This window comes from Rattus rattus, chromosome 7 (genome assembly GCF_011064425.1).
Source record: "Rattus rattus isolate New Zealand chromosome 7, Rrattus_CSIRO_v1, whole genome shotgun sequence".
Classification (NCBI taxonomy): Eukaryota; Metazoa; Chordata; class Mammalia; order Rodentia; family Muridae; genus Rattus; species Rattus rattus.
Genome location: NC_046160.1, coordinates 52,086,290 through 52,108,964, shown reverse-complemented (window position 1 = coordinate 52,108,964; position 22,675 = coordinate 52,086,290). Strand labels below are relative to the sequence as shown.

The window sequence follows — 22,675 nt, the reverse complement described above, 5'->3', positions numbered from 1 at the left end:
ACTCCCTTAGCAGAAACTGAGCATAATAATTAAGATATTTTTATATAACACTTCTTTTGTGTTTTTTTTTAATCATGTGACTGACCCTGATTCCCTTCAGTCGTTTTCTGAAGACTCCCATTTTCCTTTCAACTAATAACTATGCAGTGTGCTCATTAACATGCGTTAACATGTTCAGGTAATTATGCAATGTGTTATTGAAGAGTAGAGCCTCTACCTCGATTTCTTTGGCAGACATTAGTCTAGAATTTTCTCCCGTGGAAAAGAATCAAAAGGAACATTGGCCATTTCCATTTGTCAATGCTGTTGTTTTAAATGGTGCTTTATTTACTTCTTAGCTTTTCTACAAAGAGTGTTCCAAAGGTAAGACCAAGCAACCAACCAAAACACAGGTTCAGCAAAACATAATTGCAATAGGAATTCTTATCACGAGAAGCTAAATCAAGAACACAGCTATGCCCAAGTTAGGAATCTACTCGTGATCTCCTGACATCTCAAACACAATGACATTTGCTAGTTTGTCAGCTCATTAAGACAAATCGAGTCACAGTAGCGGCAGTATAGACAAGCCACATGCTCTTGTTGGGTCCCCAAATTCTGCTTTTATTCCTCCTCAACACATTTCTTGAGATTTAATGAAATATGTCTAAAGAAATTGGAACACAACTGGAAAAATGTATTAAGTATCATGATATCTGAATCCTTCAGAAAATGAGAGGAAGGAGAAAGGACTGCAGTGCAGAATTATTACAGTTCAGTCATAAATTATTCAAACTGTAGCTCATTAAGAGGCTGGCAACACTGAGATGCCATTCACAGGGTCTGAATGCGCCACCATTCTGAGTGATCAAGACAACCCAATATTTTCAATTTCTGGGCTTTTATTTTAGACTTAAATTTTGAGCATATTTAATTTGCTATCACCACATGAATGTCATAATGTTTTCTCGAACTGTAATTATAATTTTAATACAACCAAGCAAACTTAAAAGAAATTCTTCCCCATAGTAACATAATTTTCAAATAGAACTAAGTAAGTGTATTGGAGTTTATATGTGAAAAGAAAACCTACCTTATATATGGATTCTTAAACCACAGCTATTACATATGCATTTTCATTGAATATTCCAAAACCATCAATATTTCTGTAAAGGCACCCACTAGTCTAGCCAGATTTTCCTTCTTAACTATACTTTTCCGTATTTTTTTAAAAGGTTCTAAGTTAGTCTCAGTTAAGAAAATAAAATAAAGTCCTAAAAATAGTAGTTCAGTTGTCACTAAATGTGGTCAGCTTTCCGAAGAACACAAAGCAGTCATCCTCTCTCCACCCTTCCGGGCAGCACCTATCTCTTTAGTATTAAATGCAACATAAACATCTTTAAGGAACTTGGCTTCTACGAAATGCTTCTTGCAATTGCCTTCTATAAATTGATTCTTCCCTTTTTTTCCCCCCACTTTTAATGTTTCTTCGCCATGCCAAACTGTGACTGGAAAATCTCTTATTTGTTTCAGATTTAAAGAAAAGAAAAGAAAAGGAAAGAAAATTAAGGACTCAACTGGCATTCAACTGTTTTTGTTTTCCAATATGTTTCATCATTATATAATCTGGAAAGGCTGAATGGTTGAAAATGTGATTCAATTTAGAAGTCTATAATCTAGTTCAAAAACTGTGATTTCAGTCAAGAAATATTTTTTTTTTTTTGCTGCAATATAAAAAGAAATCGAGTCAGGTTTTAGGATTGTTCCTTTAATTAAGAAGAGCATATTCTGTTTATTATTCTTAGTGAATTAGCAGTTATCACTTGCAGATCTGATAATCATGGAGAACGAACTCACTCATGATAAAGAAGTAAATGCTTTTTGAAAACATAATATGGCACGAGCATCATTTTAGCGGTGCTATTGCAGTTTTCACAGGTTGGTTATTTTTCCTATCATAACATGTTTAACTATGAGAGGAAGGATATTTAAAACATATAAAGGTTTGATGTGATAACCCAGATGATTTACTGGAATAGGAGAATTTTCATGCCGAGTTTGTTAAAAGGTATTTATGCAAAGTAAGGGGAGGTAATCTGAATGATAAATGACAATTCTCCTTCACATGTACTAATCTTAGAACTTTTTGCCCATGAATTAATCAATTAGCATTTTGCTCTCTGGGGTCTTTGGCTGTGTGGGAAACTGAATAAAGGATAAGAAACCTTTCCCAGATCTTCCCCATAGCCATATCATAAACCCAGGAACCTATGAATGCTTCTCTGTTAAAAGGGACAAATGGCACATGAGCGTGAATGGCAAGAGGGGAAGATTAACCTGTAATTATCCCTAAAATAATTACAAGTGTCCTTGCAGGAATCTAGAAGGATCTGTGACTGTGGGAAAAAAGGGAGGCAAAATTGAAATGTTGTTAGTAGGAGTGAAGAAATACTGACATCCCCAGAAAATGGAACAAACAAGGCCTCACTGGAGCCTTCAAAAGGTGGTGGTGTTCCTAGCATCTTGGTTTTAGCCCTTTAAGGCTGACTTTGAAATTCTGACCTCCAAGATTGTAAATTTGTATAGTTACTCAAGTCTGAGCAGTTTGTTATAGCATCTAGAGGAAGCAAGGCTTCTGTGGCTTGAAGAAATACTACACACTCAGTTATGTAGATTTTGATTTTGAAGCACCCCTAGGAAAATAATTTCTCATAACTTATTTGGAAGGTAACATTCTTTGTTTTATGACGTTTCTGGTATATGCACATCTTCAACTAGAGACAGCACACACTAGTGGATATAGCTTTACATTTCTTTTATAATCTGAAAAGAAAAAGATAGCATCACTAATATCTATGCTTGGTATCCAATTCAGTTGAAATACAGAATGCAATAATCTTGCAAACATCAGTGACTAGAACTTTTTAGTCAATCTGAAAAAAGAAGAAAGAAATCAGAATATAAAACCTTTCATTTTTCTAAAGTATATGATATTATACTTTGAAATTTTTATTATTAGGAATACTTAATGCTAGCTGATGACTTACATAGTCCATTTAAACACTGCCTATTGCAACAAGAAATATACTTGTTCTTATACATCAAAATTAACATCTTTCTTCTTTTCATCCTTTAGAACAACTTAGAGTCCAAATCTTTCTCTCTGACTGACTAGAACAAGAATATTAAAAGGGCAAGGGGGAAGAACTATAGACAAAGAAAAGACTCCTCTATATGATTTACATTTAAAGACACACTTAGAATTTATCTATTTTACCAAGAGCTCAATCATATATCTCGGGTGTCTATCCAATAAATATTTCACTGGTTACTTAGAAAGTCATTTAATTCCAAGTGCTGTAAGTAGCCACATGATCATGGTGGCTGTCCTGATTTTTAAGGCATACTTATCAGCCCGTAAAGGGCTAAGGGAAACACATGCAGCACAGTCAATGAAATCATTTATAGAGATCTGCAGGAATCAGAATATTTATGGAGCACGTGGATAGTGTCGATTTGTGCGTGTGGAGAATGAAGGAACTGTTGTGTTACAGAAACAACTGTGATCTGCAGAACATGGGCTAAAGGATGCTCAGGGCTCATCTTCACAAGTTCCTTCTTGTGCTGCTGAAATGCTCCCTTTACTTGGGCTTTAAGGGTATTCTAAGCAGTAACGTTTTCCTGTAGATTCTTTATGAAAGTTGTTCTTCCAGAATAGTAACAGAGTGAACACAATTTATTTTCTTTGCTTGGATCTGGTAAGCAGCTACTTGGGGTGGGGGGTGGGGGAGGCGGTATTAAGACACCATTTCCTTATGGTTTTCAGAGTGAATGAAACCACATGACCCATGTTCAATGCTGTTGTTTTAGAGTGTACAATAAAACAAACAAACAAACAATCAAACAAAATGGAAACAAGGCTGAAACATTGAAATCTCAGATGTTTGAATCTTCTTCCGTACAATCCAATCACATTTACAGGCGTGTCCAAAGGAGATGAAGGACAGCATCAGTGCCAGCACTTACGTCACACAGCGACTTCCTCATACTCTTTAACAGTCCATAAACAATGTTGCATTTCACTGAAAGTTACAAAAGTTTCCACAGTTTCCTTTAGCAAGCTGAGGCTCACTCTTCGTTTGTCAATGTGCATAAAAGCTGCTTAGAGCATAGCGGTGGTGTAAGCTATTTTTTAAGCAATAAATGGTTTGAGTCATCTATTTTGTCCTGAAATGCTATCTGTAGTTAACTGCATTGCTTATAAATGGTCATAGTAAATTCAGCATGAAAGAGAATATTACAGAAAAGACAGCAGCAGAAGCATTAGCATTATCTAATATTTATATATGTTATCAACAGAACACAGCAGTGAAACATTTAAATGCATATCAATGGGTACCATGTCTAAAAATTACTATAGTACCTATTTAGTGTAGTGGATATTTTTCTTAAAGAGTGATGGCTGTAACTAGAACAGCATAATATGTGATTTAGTACAGTTAATTCTTATTGATTAAATAATGTATTTATGTACTGAAGATAGTGAAAGGAGACAGGTCATTTTTTTTTCTTTTTTCTTTTTTTTGCTTCATTGTGATCCCAGCTTTAACACTTACATGAAGATTCCAAAGGATCATGACATGTCATTATTTAAGTGAAATGGGCATCAACATATTTAAAAGACAGTATTTGTAGTACCAAAACAGCAAGATGACACCAGATCCATGTAATGCTACTGGCCTGTGACTCAGTTAGAGCCAGAGTCCAAAACTGGGGCCCTCATTTACAGTCATGGGGATTACTCAACTTCTGAGAGAATTGCCCACATTTATGGTCATTCTCTACAAGTCATCTGTAAAGCAGTATGAAACAGAAAGAACAACAAATGCAATTGCTAAATATTCTTTTTTCTTTTTTTTTACAAGAGGTGCAAAAACAGTCATTTCTAACATGAAACTGCCATTTACAGTAGATTTTTTTTTTTTTTTTGTACACCTGCAGAGACTCAGTACTGATGGGGAAATGCCCAAGGCAAATGGTCCCCAAGAAGATATTTACACAACGTGAAATCAACTGTACCGTAGATACCCAGGGAAAATTATCTTACGTTATTAAGAAATCGAACAAACATGATATAGCTTCATCATACAGAAAACCTGTAGGACCCCATCCCAAGCCTAAGTAAAAAGGAATTCCTCAGCTCCCTCTGCCCGTTCACCCACCGTCTTTCTGTTACAAAGAATGAATGTCTAGATTACTCCCACCCACCCTCAAATAAAGTGCGCAGTCCATGGCAGACCATAGAATAATGCAACAGGAAAAGCCCCCTTTTGTATTCTTATTTAAAAAATAAAATACAAACAACAGAAATAAAACAAACATTGTAAGAGAATTCGGAGATTCTCTGTATCTTGAAAAAAAAAAAGAGGCGAAGCACGGGGTGCCTTGCTTGACTGTTAGGTTAGTACACGTATCCTTCGTTGTAAGGGTGGGGGTTGCAGCAGCCCCCTTCCGGCATGTAGGTCATGCTCTCATCAAAGTGAGACAGGGGCACCGTGTCCTCTTCGTTGATGTGACGTTCCATGTCCGTCTTCAGCAGTGGGCGCTGATTATCCGGAAAGGCCATGGAGAAAAGGGCTTCCGGGTCACACACAAATTTGTAGACATATCTTTCTCCAGCCACCTGAGAATAGCACAGAAAGGCCGAGCGTCACCATCCCCACAGGAGTAAGGGAGAGAGAAACAAACACAGATTAGTACATCAGCAGAGATGGAAGGCGAGAGACTATGTAACTAAGTAGTAGTCACATCTTCATGGGAGACGAGTCCTTTGTGAAATAAGCCATGGGTCAATACGGCAAAATACAAAATGTTGACCTACAGTAATAATTAATTCTACGAAAAGCTAGGAAAATCAGCAGCTTGCTTTTGGATTTTTAACATAAAGTGTATTCACACTATCATTGAGGGAAGAAAAATCAATGTTGTAATGTAAGCAATTCACATTGAAGTTTTTGTTTTAAAGGTAACATCTATGCTTCCAAAAATCTATCTTAAAGGTTTATGTTCCACTTACTATTATATTTCTACAACCTGCAAGTTTTAAAAGGAAAAAAAATGTGTTTTATTTGTAAGAGTAGAGTAGTGATAGCTGATTCCCAGGGTGCACTGCGTATTCTCCGTCTAAGAAAACTCCAAAGATACATAGCCTTATTTAAATGAGGGATGGAGCAGGAGGACGTTATCCTGAGCATATCACTTTTTAAAATGAAGGCAAGATACATTAGATGAAGCTTAAGGATGTGTGCAAAGTGTCAAATTGAAGTAAGAGGCGTAAAAAAAAAAAGTGAAAGGAATCTAAAATACACACTGGGAAGGGAGGAAATGAGAAAAGGAAATGTGTCAAGCGCCTGAAATAAAGGGCATGTAGCACAATTTGTAGACAAAGACATGCTCCAAACTTAAGTTTTGAAGAGCAATGCCTCTGTAGAACATGATAAACAATTGAAGGAGACAGATGGATCTGACATTAAAAGACAACACTAAGGAACTCAAGACTCAGGGGATCTGTGGGGAACAAAGGCAGTTCCTTATGTGAAGTGTGACAGATCTCTCTCTCTCTCTCTCTCTCTCTCTCTCTCTCTCTCTCTCTCTCTCTCTCTCTCTCTGTAGCTCGAAACTTCACATAGCTGAAACAGATCCACTATCTCCTGTTTCTGTGTCAAAAGGTCTTGCTGGTTGATTTGTGACACAGGGAAGCAGTGTGTTCACAGTTTATAAACTCTCTGTGCATGTTTGGGAGAAGAGGAATGACTGCCAAGGACTCTGGTGCTCTGCACTCAGAGTCAGAATATTTGTTGCCCCGAATTTAAGTAAAAGGAACCACATTAGAGTCCAAATAATCGGAATTTCTAGAGGTTTGAAAGAGCCAGCCCCGAGAGATGTTTATGAATCTGGACATGTTTCTTAAACTGCTCTTCAGTTCCCTGTCTTGTGAAATTGAAACAGGAAGGGCTCCTTGGAAGGCCAGTGTGATGCATAGAAAACTCTAGCACAGTTCAAAGCAAGTGGAGAGAGCTAGTTAACTCTCCTCCTTTAGACCTTTCTCTCTCTCTCTCTCTCTCTCTCTCTCTCTCTCTCTCTCTCTCTCTCTCTCTCTCTCACACACACACACACACACACACACACACACACACACACACACACACACACACACAGAGTGAAGTACTAAAGTGAGTGCAAAAGTACAAACAAGGCAGTTTCAGACAAAAGCTGAGAGATACAGAGATACATAGTTTTGTAGCCTTTCTTCTCTATTTTTCAAAGTAGTCTCAGGAAATGAAGGTAAAATGAGTGCTGTATTAAGCATGCCTCCGAGTCTTTTGTAGCCCACTCAGTTTAGTTCCAGGCCACAGAAAAAGAATTGTTTGCTTTGGGTACTGCACCTGTTTTGTCTGACACGTTTGACGTGTTGGGGTTGTCTTCACTTAGGAGCAACGTAAGGAATGAAAACCACTTCATCATGAGGAATGTAAATGTACAATATGCAACAGAAATCATAAAATATCCCAGGGACTTCTGCCCTCTGCTTGCTTCTAGTTTTCTAGAAAGAAAACTTTTGTACTACTACTGCATTTTCTACCCCATTGCCTTGGTTAGTGATACAATCACAGTGTAAGGAGCACTGTAGACTATTAGGTAAAGTTAAAGGCAACAGTGAGATGAACAAAGGAATTTTCGTGGAGGAACATATCAGAGGTAAACAGGAGGTGGATGTGTTATCCAAGCCCAGACAGATATTTAAACTCTGTTTTAATATTTTAAAATATCAAGATAACTTAGCAAGTAAAGGCACTTGCCACCAAGCCTGACAACCTGAGTTCGATCCCTGGGTCCCACCGAGTGGAACGTCACTGAAAGGTGTCATCTGACGTACACACACACACACACACACACACACACACACACACACACACACACTAAATAGATGAACCTAATAATTGTTTCAAAAATTTGAAGGAGAAAGAAAGAACTGGGGTATGCTTGGCTCAAATTATATTTGTGTATGAATATTAAGTTAAATAAATAACATCAAGTATAAATGATAAGGCAAAAGAAACAAGCATAATCATATTTATAAACATTACTATGTTGGCATGTAATTTATGGGTTGCTTAAATCTTCTAAGTATGGCTACATGTTTAACTAGATGTGCACATATTTTATCCACAAAGTACAATAAACATTTTCCAGCATTTATTTCTATTTCAGAATTACTGAAATTTATAACCATTTAAAATGGTTCACTTGAATTCAGTAACCCATTTGGTTATTTTTATTTCATTCTTCAGGCTCCTAATTCAATTGCTTTTTACGTACAGCACAAATGGATAGTTAAGGTTTTAAGTCAATGAGCACATATGGTCATACGGACTTGGAATGTTAATTCCCCATTATATATTTTTAGGTAGTAAAAAAGGGAGGCTTAGAGTTCCTCTGAATAAACTATGCTGCCATTTACCTAGCCATGAGGAAGGTCCGTACAGTAAGAGATATGAAGGAAAAGACAGAACATTCTAAAAAGAAGTCTCATGGAAGTCGTGAGTGTGTCTTAAACTAGCAGGCTGTGCTTATATGAAAAGAGCATGCTAACCATCTAAGGGACCCTGACTGGTTACCATCTACATGCAGACTCCAAGTTTTGCATGTTGGTGTGATAAACAATCTCCCTTCCTTGTACCACACAATGGCATCCAAAAAGTCTGTTTGATGCAGCATTCATATCTAACTTTGCTATACAAGCCATAAACCGCACAAGGCTGAAGGAAATAATAGCAAATATCCAAATGTTTTGTCTTTATATATTCATTTATTCATAGCCTCCTTTATAAATGTTATATTTTAAGTACATTTTATCTGTGTCCATGTTTTTGTATTTTATACAAAACAACTTTTAAATATTAAAAGAAGCTGATTTGAATTAAAATATATTGAACTTCGTTCTACCAACCAAATAAGATAAAACATTTATTTCAAGTAAGTAGTTCAGGATATTAAACTGTCAAGTGAGGAATGAAATGAGGCTAGATATCAAGCAAGAAAAAAAGTTGGGTTTTTTTTTTTTTTTCTAATAAGAACAAGTGATGCCTGCGTGTTTTAAGAATCAGAACAAGAAAGAAAAAATACAAGCATTTCAAAAATGTATGACTCTGAGGTACAATAAAATTACAGCTTCTAGAGACATGAAGATCCAGTATCAATACTGAAATAACCTGGTTACCATGTGTAGCAAAGTGGAAGCTTCCAGAAATGTTGTAACTTGCTAGATACCACTCTACATTTATCTCCACCATCCATGAAATTATGCTCGTGACACTAAGCAGGAACCAAGCAAGCATTGGTTAACATGGGGGAGAGCCTGACCCTAGCAAAGCAACGATAATGTGCTGTCTGAAATATGACTTGCAGACCAGTGGGCAACATCACAGTGAGCTTTAATGTGTTATCGCCTCACCTTTTGCATGATTCCCTTCTCATAATAATAGCGGAGAGAACGGCTAAGTTTGTCATAGTTCATAGCTGGCCTGTTCTTCTGAATGCCCCAACGTCGGGCCACCTGCCACCAAAACAGAATCATGTTGTTAGTGCTGAGTCTTAAACTGGCTTACACACTTACATACACACCACACACACACACACACACACACACACAAGCAGGGGATAGGGATGGGGAGTGGGATAGGCAGAGGGAGAGTTCATAAATATATGGCTTCTAAACACACAAAAACATCTCCAAACGCAAGGCATAAAGAAATAGCAACAGCCTTCGTGTTCTGAATTTCCCGTGTCCTGGTTTAAACCAGGCTTACAGTTCTCTCTCTTCGACGTCACAATAGAATCCTTTGTCACCATTGTTTTGGATAGAAATTAAATGGAAATAAGGGAATGTGTTTGCATCATGAAAGAACAGACTGCAATTCACCAAAATGAGGCAGATTTTTCCCTTCTGCTATACACTAGCAGTCTTTTTCCTTCCTGAACTTTCGGACAAAAAAAAAAAAAAAAATCCCAGATTAGTAACTGCTTAATGATCCCTTTGTAAAGGTGTTTTATTGCATTTCTGAAAGAAACAGAAAAAAAAAAAAAAAAAAAAAAAGACTGCTCAAACTGTACCAAGAGTGACCAGCTGGCACTGTGCCAGCGAAGGAAACAGTGTGCCGATTAATAAGTTCGACTCCAAACAATAGTTCTTGCCTAAAGCAGCCTCTGTGAAAACTATAGCCAACCCCAAACCGGAAAATTAAGCTCATCTGGGAAACATTAATTGGATGCTAAAAATAAGGTGGACGTGGAAAAGTCACCATGTACATGAGTCCTTTTCTTTTAAAGCAGAATGTCCACTGTGGCTGAGTAAAGGTCTCAGAAGTGTTTCAAATGGGACTGTTGGAGAGCGCTGGACGTGGTTAAGATGGAGCTTTGAAACTTCTTCTTCCCAATGGTACCATTCCACTTCTCCGTCACACTGGGCCGATGTAGGCATACAGAGACAGGAGCGGGTTTCTCTCACTTCAGTGCAAATCAAGATCTCATTAAGCCCCACTCTTTGGTTGTCTGAGGAAAAACTGCGCACGGCCTCAGCCTCAGCAAGGCCATAAGTGCATTCCCTAACAGAGTAGGAGTTGTCGCTTTCCTCAAATTCCAAGTTGTGTCCCATCCACAAAGAATCCTCAAAATCATCTCTCTGCTCCTGTCTTCCCTTCAATAGCAATGACCTTTCTGTCACACACACCCCTACCTTTAAGTAATCTGTGTTCTTGAAATAAACAGATAATGGGTTTGGATCACTTGTTCTGTGAGAAGTGATACGATTGAGCAAAAGCAAGACTATCCGTACAAGCCAATAGTCACAGTGGCGGATACATCTTAATTTTCCACAATCTTTCTAGTAAATGCTCTAAGCATAGTGAGTGGAGCAGGGACGGGGGGCAATGTGAAATAAAAGCCAGCCAGTCGTGGGGAGATATGATGCTAATTCCAGCACCTGGAAGCTGAGTAGGAGACTGAAGCTATGGCAGGAGATCATGAGTTCTAGACTATGCGGGGCTGTGGGACCCTGAAATGGGGAACAGAAGGGAGATGAGGGAAAGACAAGGAAGTAAAGAAGGAAAGAAGGAAGGAAGGAGTTTTGTTTTTGTTTTTTACGTAAAATCTTTCAAATGTGTTACAAAGGATATCAGTAGACTCAACAGAGACACAACTGCACAACAGGCAAATGTGAAAAGTTCTGCTAAGCAGCAATTCCTGCAAACATCCAATGAGTCTTCACTAGAATTTGACCAGAGTCCTCTTCAAAACTAAAAGGCAATGAACTTTAAGGCACCCTAGAAGTCTCTGGAGAGAGTGACATAACTGTCGCGTTACCTAAGGAACGCACTTGAAGAGTTTGCTTCTTATAAGGCCAACTGATCCTCAGTACTATAATTATTTGTCTGTACACAAAGAAAGCCTGTTCTTAGACTTATTTTGTGTCATAACTGGCACAAACTTAAGGTAACAACAGATAACAGTATGTGTATATGATGTAGACAAAAAGGTCTAAAATTCACAGGAAGCCTAGCACCTTCCAGGCCATTCAAAAACTAAGTCCACTTGATGTCCGAAAGTGCTACTACTCCAGACACACAGTCACTCAGAATGAAGGCACAATTTCTTAACACGGAGTCTCAAGAGGAAAACAACATTTTCAGTGACTTGCTCACGTTGTACTTTCAAAAGGAGCTTACGCTTCTAGGGAAAAGCATACAGGATTTAGTGACTTAGCATGAACCCTCCCTGCCAATGATATTAAATGAGTCAGTTTAATGGTTTAAGTATTTGTTTTATTATAGTAATGAATACATATTTTGGGTGTTGGTGTTTGAACTCAAGGCTAGCACTGCACTAGTGGCCTACATCTTCCAACCCGCCAACGTGCTTTGGAAGATGATGCTTAGCTGTGGAACAGTGAGTCTGACTTCCCTGATTTTCAGCTCCAGCGTCATCAGAAGACCGTGGCATTGAATCCAGCAGGAGCTTGCTGTGTTAAAGAATGTTTTTGGGAACTGTTGCCTAGGATGATTGATTAATTTGGCAATAATAAATCTTTATCTCAGACACCTGAAAGAGCTGTGCTTGCTATTGGTATCCAAGCACACCAAGCAGGTAAGCATGGCAGATTTGGAATTTCAATCATCATCATTTTAGGCTGACAGGTAAAGCATGAGAAAATAAATCCTGTGAGTAGTAAAGTGTGATGGCTTCCAAGTCATCACTCATGAACTGTGGTGGTCCCCACTGAAAGATCTGTCATGTAGTGGAGAGTAGAGAGGACCTGTGGGCCACACAGACTAAAATAATTCATAGGTTCTTTCCAAAGAAGAATCAGAAGAAACAACAGGGTCATTGTCTGCTGTACATGATTGTTCAGAATGAACTAGGCACCAATAAGAAATAGGATATTTAACATTTTAAAGTTTTGGGGTTTTTTTGGATGTGGGGTCTGTGGTGTGTGTGTGTGTGTGTGTGTGTGTGTGTGTGTGTGTGTGTGTGTGTGTGTGTGTGTGTACCTAAAATTGATGATAGGTGTCGTTCTCAGTCTCAACCTTGTCTTTTGAGACAAGATCTCTCAGCAAACCTGGTACATGCTAATTCAGCTAGAGTAGGTGGCCAGAGTGTCCCCAGAATCTTTTTATGTCTGCCCCTAGAGGGCTGGGATTAAAGGTATTTGCTGCTATACTTAGCCTTTTGAATGGCTTCTGGGGACAGAATTGAAGTTCGCTTCCTTGTGCAGAAGCACATTACTTACTGAGCTGTCTTCTCAGGCCCCTGGGGATGGACATAGAACAAAAGCCTAGCACACGTGTAGCACCTATTGCACAGCTCCTAGTGAGCTTGTTACCGTTTGAAACTAGTCAACTGACTGAACTACTGAGTCTTGCTATTGACTTTATTATGCATCTGTAACAGCAGAGTTGTTGAACTGTCAGTTGTACGAAACAAACATGAAACAAACATGAGTGTGTATCTTTCTCACGTTTAAATAATAAGAAAACTCAGAATGTCTTGGCACTAACTGGTCACCTAGTCAGATCTTCCATTCTTTAATTCAGACTCAAACACATAAACAGCACGGGTTGTGAAACAGACGTAGTCACTCACAGAATGGAGTCTTTCCTGAATGGCTCGAACATTACTGACATCATTTCGTAATGTCTCCTGTCCTAACAAATATGACAAACGTAAAGTGTTCTGTTTCTGCTCAGTTTATTTTAATCGCAGGTGGAGGGAAATGCCTGTTTAACTGACATAAAGTCGCATTGAACTTTCCCAGTGCAAGACTTGCTTCGATTATTAAAAGTCATGCATTCCTGTCATGGTAAAGGGCCCTGCGATTATTCCTTTAGGCATTGTTAGTCTACGCTGCCTGCTTCATAATCTTGTGGTTCCTCCCTTACATAATTTAAGTACACCTATAAAAAAGGAGTTTCTTTATAGTCATATGGAGCTCTAAATATACTAGAAAATTTAAACACCCAAACAATTAGCAATAGTTTTCCCACTTGTGAGTGCTTAGTCTGAGTTTGGTGTGAAGTCAGTACTCTACTGCAAAACCAGTCCTCTGAACAGATGTATACTGTTGCAAATGGGGCGAGACTATGGCATTCAACGAGAAAGGCCGGGGAAGAAATTATTTTACATTGCTCAGACCTACTTTCAGATTTAAAATAAGTCTACAGAGTTTTGAAACGCTTTAAGCACTTTTTAAACATATTAATCAAATTTGCTTGTATTATAGAAAATTTTGGGTTCCTACTCAAAATCTACTAAGACTAACCTCTTCAGGCTCAATCAGTTTAAATTCCATGCCTCGTCCAGTCCAGGCAATAAAATGAGAATTTGAAGGGTCATCCAGAAGAGCTACCAGAAACTGCCAGAGCTGAAGCGATCCTCGCCTCTGGTACGTGGGACCTTCCCGGTACATTCCTGGCTCTTGCTTAATATCCCCTAAATTTAAAAGAATGAACGATTAGTATGCCATTTGTATAAAATGTACACCAAATCAATCATGAAAATAGCTAAACACAATCACTTCGTTTTGATGGTAAACGGCGCCATTAAAAACAGATTTCAAATAATCAAGTGATTAAAAGCAAACCAACAATCTACACAAACTTGTAGATGACATAACAACAAGTATTGTCATTAATGCAAATGTACACCAGTAAGGAGTAGATTCATAACCATCATTTTCTTATAACAACCTAGTCCAACTGTCTATCCTTCACTCATGTCTTTCCAAGGCATCATACCCAACCATGCTTGTTGGTTAGCACCATTTCTCCAGCTCTAACTAACACCGGGAGGGAGGTAATCAGCTCCAAGCTCGGGGCATTTTATTTGTATCAATTAATTTCTACAGACTATAATTGGCAAATACTTTATTGACCCACGCATGACCGACTACTGAAAATCTCAGTGAGCATATTTCAAGGTAAATTTAGTAATATCATAAAGTCTGTGTGGCCTGTAATTTATATAAATTAGGAAGTTCTCTCTTGGAATCAGTGGCGGCAGCAGCATTCTATCACTGTCCCTTCCTCCAGGAGCTACTGCTTCGCCACTTGGCAATAAATAAAACAATACTTCCTGATAAACAAAACTTAACATTCGTTTTGTTCATTTAATCTTGTTTATTGGTTCTTTTCTTTAAAGGTCAACTTAAGATAGTATATTAACAGCGCATTCTGTTAAATAGATGTTTTTAAGCAAACAACAAAAACGTGCTGCCCTTACCTACCATGGCATAAGAAAGCACCTAGCATGAGTATTGGACCTAGCATGAGTATTGGACCTAGCATGAGTATTGGAGTTAACACTGCTTTGGCCCTGCAACTGTCTTAGCTCTACACAACAAAGGAAAACAGAACAGAAAAAACCCTTGCTGTTCTGTCCACTGCTCATTTCCTTCCAGCTCCAGTCATGCTTCTCAGAACTGTTTGGGCCGACAGTGGGGACTGCCTGGCTGAGGACTACAGACAGCACAGGGTCAGTGTGGGAATTTCTCTTCTTGCATGAAGAAACAATTCAGGAAGGATACATTCAAGACCTCTATTCATGCCGAGTGTGAACTACAGAACAAACGTAAATCACAAGTTTTTCTAAACATTTCTAGTAGTTGTTAAGTAGAAATACACTTTGTTACATGACCAGGAAAAAAACAATACACAAACACATAATTATTCAGCCAATAGCCACTAACAAATGGTGAAGTCCTTTTGTTCTTAACATGGTGATTTAGGAGTGTATCTTCATGTTGGTTCAAAATGAGTTTTATTTATCTCTGATTTTTCTTTCTAGGACTTAAAATTTTTTTTTTCATGGAGGCAAGTGGATAATCATGCTGACACAGTGGAACCTTGTTAAATGTCATTTCAAGAGTGTTGCTACCTATAAATGTGACTTACTCCATTAGCCATATGTGATAAATCATTGCTTTTCTTTCCACTACTTAAACAATGCAAAATGTATTCTATCATATATGTGTATATATATATATATATATATATATAATAGTATTATATATCTATATAATTAAGTAATAGTCAAAGACAGGGAACAAGAATAACCAGCTCCCTAGCATTCTATTTTGACACAGTTTTAAGATAATTCCCTCCTTGTATGACCATACTAAATTTAAGATTATTTAAGGTGTGAAACCCACAATAAATGAAAGGAAGAAAGGACATTCCAGAAGCAAGTTGTAAGCTTCATGTCAACAGAAAAAGCTACATTGTAAGAATTGTGGTGGTGTACCGTTAGTAGCAGTTAACACAACTCATACTTCTAAAACAGAAGTGTAAATACTATAGAAGGAAACAAACAAACAAAAAAAATGTGATCCCCTTTGGGGTTTCAACTCCATGGCCTTTAATAAATTGAGCCATCTTAAGGAAGACTAAGGAAATAGATTTTCCTAAAACTCACCATCCTTCCCAAAAGCTCCAAGAGCAGCAAGAAGCTTAGAGCTAAGCCCTCAAGAACTAATTACGAGATTGAACAGAAATCTGAGCGTGCACTTTTGCTGTTTAAATAATGACAATTAAAAACTCTGAGAGCGCCCAAGTCATTACAGCCTAGATCCCCAAAGTTTTTGCAATCAGCTAATCAGAGGGCCCCTGCTCATTTCCTGTTTGACAATCAAAGCAGGAACTAGGGAGACCACTCCGAAGAACCACTAAATGAATTAACCGTTGACTTTTCCCCAAAGCATCCTTGCAAATGTCGGCTTTTGCCACCACACTTGTCAAGACACGAAGATTCTATCCAGTTTGACGCTCTTTTCTAATATCGGGGACCTTTATATTGCACTAGCAAAAGATATTTAAAAGGTAATGCGTTCCTAACTTCCTTTTAAGCAATTACGACATAATGTTACATTAGTAATGTACATCTTCCTCGGTGGGGGTGTGGGGGCAAGCAATCAGTAGACTCAATGGGCAGTTATGTTGTTCCCTGTGCTCCATAATGCATCTTTTCATGAACAATAAAAAGAAAGGGCCTGCATTAGTCATCGGTGCATCCACAGTAGCACGCTCTCTGTGCTGTTTTGTTAATTACAGGATCAGCTTTCAGTAAATCTCAAATAACAAGCTGCGTGTGCTCCGCAGGGCAATGGAAAGATGCCCTGCTCTACACAGAGCGCAGCAACAATGCCGGTCTTCTCTCCCGTTTCCAAAAAAGGACTCTTGTGGAACCTAAGAGGGGAGGAAGGGGAGGAGGAAGAACGAGAATGTCCAGTAACTGCACAAGCACTTAGTGCGTGACAAATGGTGTGTATAGAAACCCCTAAGTACAAATGTTAATTGCTTTCAGAAAAGGAAAGAGTGGCCTCCGCTCATAAAATCGAAGTGTAAACCGAGAGACACCCACCATCGAACTTCTCCGGGACGACACAGGTGTCATCATAGAACTGCCTGGGACCCTTCTCAAACATGCAGCCTGTGGGAAGAGAACAGGATATGCTTATTTAATGGTGAAATATGAAATTACGCTCAAAAGTTCTTTAGCCACTGACACAAAAATAGGTCTTGAAACGGACTTTGTCACCTTCTAGTCATTTAATATTTACCACATTAGTTTGGTTCTTTGCCTTGATTTTCCCATCTATCAAGTGGGGATGAGAGTAGTAGAGTTGGTGTGAGGACTGAATAATTTTCATGCACTTCAGTTTAGAGGGATACCCATAGCACAGTGATATATAAACTTCAGTGATTTACAATTGCTAACCTGAGCAGAGACCTCACAAGGACACTGGCAAACATACACTTAATAATGCATCATTTTATTTTCTGGTTTCTCCTTTGTTTCATTATTCAAGAAAGGGACAGCAAAGCAAATTTCTGGTCTTGTCCCTGGCACTCTGAAACACATTTAGTTTACCATTTCCTTCATTGTAGAGATGCCTTGGAAAGCTAACATTCTCACTTTAAAATAGTTTTTAATTTACTGTCCACACATAGGCATATGTGTATGTGTGAGCACTCGCGTGTGTGTACATGCGTGCATGTGGGTGGGTGCATGTGTGTGTGTGTGTGTGTGTGTGTGTGTGCATCTGCACATATGTATGTGTGCATGTGTGTTGTGTTCATGTCAATCACATCATGCCCCTGAATCTTGGAGGGCAACTTTAGTGGCTCTCTCCATCCACCATGTGAATTTGTGGATTGAATTAAACTTGCAAGGCTTCAAGTCAAACAACTCTACCCACGGAGCCATCTCCCCAACTCCATCTCATCACTAATAGGCAAGAGAGTAATAAAGAGGACGTTATTGTTGTTTTGTTTTGAGCTGTAAAATAACTCACCTCATAGAAAACGTAAAAATATACTGATGTTTTCTCCTAATTCTTTTCTCTCTCACATATAATGGATTCACCTAATTGTCATCTTCCCTTATAGGGAGAAGGCTCATACAATTTAACCATAGCTTGCTTCTCAGTTCAAGGTTCTCCATGGTAGGATTATAATATTAATAACATCAGCAAGAATAATTCTACTGCGTTGGTGCAAAGCGTTTCCTCTCAAGGATTTCAGATGCACTGTCTTCTGCTATCAATTAAATGTCTATTAATATCATTCATATAAAATCGTGAATACTAATCCTAGCTGAAAAGGTAGTATCTATGGCAATTTTACTGAAGAAACATGTACACAGTTCCAGGAATTCTTCAGAGGATATAATTTCCAGATAATCATTTCTTGTCTCTTAGATGTCAAAGTCTATTAGAGCAGAGTGTTCTACTGTGGTTACCTGAAATAAAAATTCTGTCTCTACACAGCTTGCGTGAACCCATTCTTAACAATTGCTTTTCCAAAGGATAGAAAATTCAGGACATTGAAAGGCAAAGTCACACTACCACGATCTACTTCAAACTGTGACTTAGGCCTGTAAGAATATAGCTGAATGTTTTCCAAGATGCATATCAGTTGACTGCAGTAAGTAGGTAATCTGTAACGAGCTACTTCTAGTTGAAAGACTGCAAGTTGCTGGCAGAACACAGCTATGGGTGTGGATAAGACTCATGCTCACAACCAAACACAAGCTATTAAGATGTGAAACCCTAGCTTTCGTCTTCACATGACAGAGCTGGGCGTGTGCTTATGTCACCTAGCTGGGGACTCAGTCCACAGCCTTGGGTCCATTGGCCAAGCACTTGGCCATCGATCATCCTCTATCTCCACAAGCAGTATTTTATATATAAATATAACGCTTTAGGAACATAACTGTATTTCCCCAAAGCACACAATGAATGAGTGAGTGGATCCATATTTGGAATGTTATTTATAATGTTGTAGGTTAATGTTATTTATAAGCAACTTTACAAAATGGAGAACTTAACTTCTGTTCTGCTTGGATGAGCCAGGAAGCTTTCTTGCCTCATATAAATGGAGTGGCAGCTAGGCACTTCTGAAAGAACAAACACAATTTGTTGTAGAAAGGCAGGTTAGTAGAGAAGAGTACGTAAAAGGTACATAGAACAGAAACATCAAGAGTGCCAATGATCAAGTCTGTCAGAAGGTGGAGAACATTTTCCACGGGGCCTACACGAGCTTCAAGCTGGATGTATCATAGCAGAGGCTGACTAACATGGTTTTGCCAACTCAACTTTGCTGAAGTTCAGCCATGCCATATGGATGTCACACCAGCATGTTTAAGGGCAAGTGGAATGAATTTATGTATCTCACAGTATTCTCTCTATGCACAGTGCTAAATGGTTCAGTCATGGCTGACTTCACAAATACTCGACCGAGATTACTAAGAAAAGACAGGGTAATTAAATCTCATAATTTATCTTGATAATTTGAACTGTTTTCCTCAGATAACAGCATGTCTGGCTTTTCATTTTTATTAAGAATAGAGACCATGTTCAAAGCCAATGAAGGGCCAGTACATAATAATTAGTTTTATAATGCCTGTGCCAAGAAAACACCTCCACTACAAGGCAAGGATTCTGGAAGAGAAAGCAAAGTGGCCAAGTGTAGACCTGGCTCAGGTGCTGACTCAGAACTCAACATGCTCAATGCTTTTGACATGGAAAATAGAAATAAATATGGAGCAAGAGACAAAGGATGAAACTTCAAGACCTTACTATTATATAAGCTACATAAATTTGGACAAATCGTTCTTTACCTATATTGCTATAAGATAAAGGGTTGAGAGATGGACCCTAACATCTACCATAGCTCTCTAGTTACCTGGTGAAGAGGGTGGATTCATTCTGAAACCAGAGATAGCTGTATGGCAACCCCCAAAATAAGGGCCTTCCCATATTTTAGAAGTCTGTTGTCAGCTCTAATCCCTATTTCTGTACTTCATTTGAAAATATTTTCCTTAAAACTAATTCTTCAAAACAGAAGTTTCCAGGTCCTGCAACTGAATCCTATCCTTGAATGTATTAGTATTTGATATCAAGTCAATTAGATCATCTGTATGTTTTGCTATATTTTTAAGCAACATTAAAAAAACTAAATGTATGCCATAAATGTACTATTTAATAAAAAAATTCACTTTACCACTGCCTATAATCAAGATATACTATTCTTAACGAATGGATTTTAAAAGCCTTGTCTCTTCAGACCTATTTATCTACACACTCCTGGTAACAATGGGTAATCAGTAACTTTTTTATGGCTTGGTTTTTCTCTTGATCTAGAATTTTCCGTTTTCAAAATCAGTAATTTGAGGTGGGGGGTCTGGTGACAAATGATAATTTTTTTGGTCTAATGTCAATAAAAATATGAATAATTTTTACCATAAAAATATTTTAACCCATATGTTTTTAATCTAAAACATCTTACCAGTAAGCCATAATTCTAACAACATTTTAAAAAGTATGGATTTGGTGATAACCACCTATAATCCTAGTATTCAAGAGGATGAGGAAGAAAGATTGTGAAGTTGAGACCAGTCTATTTTACACAGAGAGACTGTCTCAGAAACAAAAATAAGAAAACCAATGAGGGCCAAGGAAGTAAGAGGCTGGGCCGGTAGCACGGTAGTGGCACCTTTGCACAACATGCACAAGTCCCAAGGTACAATCTCCAGCATCCAAAAAGTAAAATTAAATACTTACATACAATAAAAGTACATAATAAATCATAGCTTACATGATGAAGATAGTGTAAAACACACACACACACACACACACACACACACACATTGTTCTATAAGGTGGTTCATGTAATTTATTACGTCGTACATAATTCTGAATCTCTGAAGGTAAAGTGCCTCTCTTCCTGACAGTATTGATAATTGGCCGAATAGTTAGCAAGCCACTTTACCCCAACTTCAAACTAATGACCAAGCTTCACATTAATTTTTCATGTTATTCTGATCTATTGCCAGGCAAAAGGTCCCTCCAAACAGCTGGGCCTGGAAGGGACAGTGTTAATGACTATAGGCAGTGGTGCAACAGCTGCTCCGAGGCGAGCCTTTCTGCTGTACTGATGTCACCATGCCACAAAAACACTCGGCTACACACCTGCGGTACGGCTGTAAAAACAGCTGGCAGCTCTGGAGGCAGCTAGAGAAAAAGACAGAGGCTGAAGTCTATTCCAGATGGGTGTGGCTAAAGATACACTTTCTGTCCCAGAGCATGAAGAAAGGGGCCAGGAGGACACTCAAGGAACAGGGAAGTCAAGGCTGAAGGCTACTTAGAGAATGTTCTAACATAGTGTAAAATCAGCACAATCCTGGAAAACCAGACGCAAACGTGAGAGACCCCTTACGTGCAGTTAGTCTAATTCTTCTGCATCTAGAAAGCAGCTGCTTTCTCATTGCTCTTCTTACACCGTAGTGTTCTTCGAGAATTGTAGCTCTTCATCTACATGTTATAAATAGGTATTTCTAAAATCTAGTTAAATAAAAGTTAAGTTTATTTAAAAATCAGTGACACGTAATAAGGCTGAGGCCAGGATCTTCATTACGGTTCTCAAAAGAACAACGTGTGATTTACATTTTTACAAGGGCGTGAGTGGCAATTTATGGAGAAAATTGTGCCTTTCCAATTCTTACCATTTATTACATGAGAGCAAATAAAATTAACAACTAATTTTTTAAAGGCAAGACCTTGGCTAGCATTTTAAAATCTACTCTGCCCTTAAAATGAATGCCATTTATATAGTCCAGAGAAGCCAGAATTTTTTTTTCTTTTTGAATAAAGGACAGGGCTAGGAGGTTTATTCACATAGAGTAACTAAAGTCATGTTATTCTAAAGTGATAACAGTTAATTTATGACTATCAGAGTGGGTCAGACTCTAATCAAATTGTAGAAACATTTCCAAAGTGATTATTCAATCAAATGACTAACATGGTTAATTAGGGGCCGTAAACATTGCTCTGAAGTTCATCAAAGTAATGACTTGCCCAGAAAAATTACTGCTAATTAAATTGCCTGCTGCTTTCATTTCTACCTTATCTAATAAAAAAAAAAAGTACAACTGGTGCGATTTGGCATTACATTTGAACTTTTGCTAAACGCTCAACTAAGAACCAAACTGGCTAAGTGGTGACTTCAAAGGTAGACGTTGGGTGACAGGGACGGAGGTGTCATTGTGCAGAGCCTCACAATTTGCTTGTGGAAGAAAGTATAATGCAAGAGCAACAATCAGCTGTAGACTGACCTAAACAGCATGCTAGAATGGCAAGACATTTATACTGTCTTATCTGGCCTCCTCTGGTTATAATTTTAGGACGACCAGCACAGTGATTGCCAATGATTACATTGTCATCTACTAGGTACAAGTTCAAATCTGAGCTCTCTCATTTCATAGGAATATAGCTTTGTGTAGGTTGGTTAACAGCTCTTTCCTTAACCTTATTATCTGTAAAATGGGAGTGCTATTGATAATTTTAAAAGGGTTGTTAAGAGGAGCATACAAGTAAGTTGTATAGAATATCGTCCCTTTGGTAAAGCTGCCCAGATTAGTACTGTATTTTCCTGAAGAGCTTTACACTGTAAGGCAAGGAGAGAGAAAGCAACTCTTTACTGTCTCTGATATGAAGTGATACAGAAGGTATACAGACGGTAAGAATTTAGGCTATAAATACATATTTCAGTATCTTAATTTCCTATTCTTAGGTCTCATGAACTAGTTG

The 22,675-nt window shown here is 38.2% G+C and overlaps 1 protein-coding gene across 3 annotated transcripts in view; it reads right to left on the bottom strand.

The window, feature by feature from the left end:
* Positions 1-304: 304 nt before the first annotated feature.
* Etv1 (ETS variant transcription factor 1) overlaps positions 305-22,675 on the bottom strand; it is an 87,704-nt gene continuing 65,333 nt past the window's right edge. For all 3 annotated transcript variants that reach the window (XM_032907664.1, XM_032907663.1, XM_032907665.1), the window contains 5 exons: positions 18,916-18,984; positions 16,948-17,016; positions 13,853-14,022; positions 9,494-9,595; positions 305-5,662 (listed from right to left, as the gene is read on the bottom strand). In XM_032907664.1, coding sequence (XP_032763555.1) covers positions 5,441-5,662; positions 9,494-9,595; positions 13,853-14,022; positions 16,948-17,016; positions 18,916-18,984 — 632 coding nt within the window. In that variant the 3' untranslated portion in view covers positions 305-5,440. The remainder of the gene's footprint in view (positions 5,663-9,493; positions 9,596-13,852; positions 14,023-16,947; positions 17,017-18,915; positions 18,985-22,675) is intronic.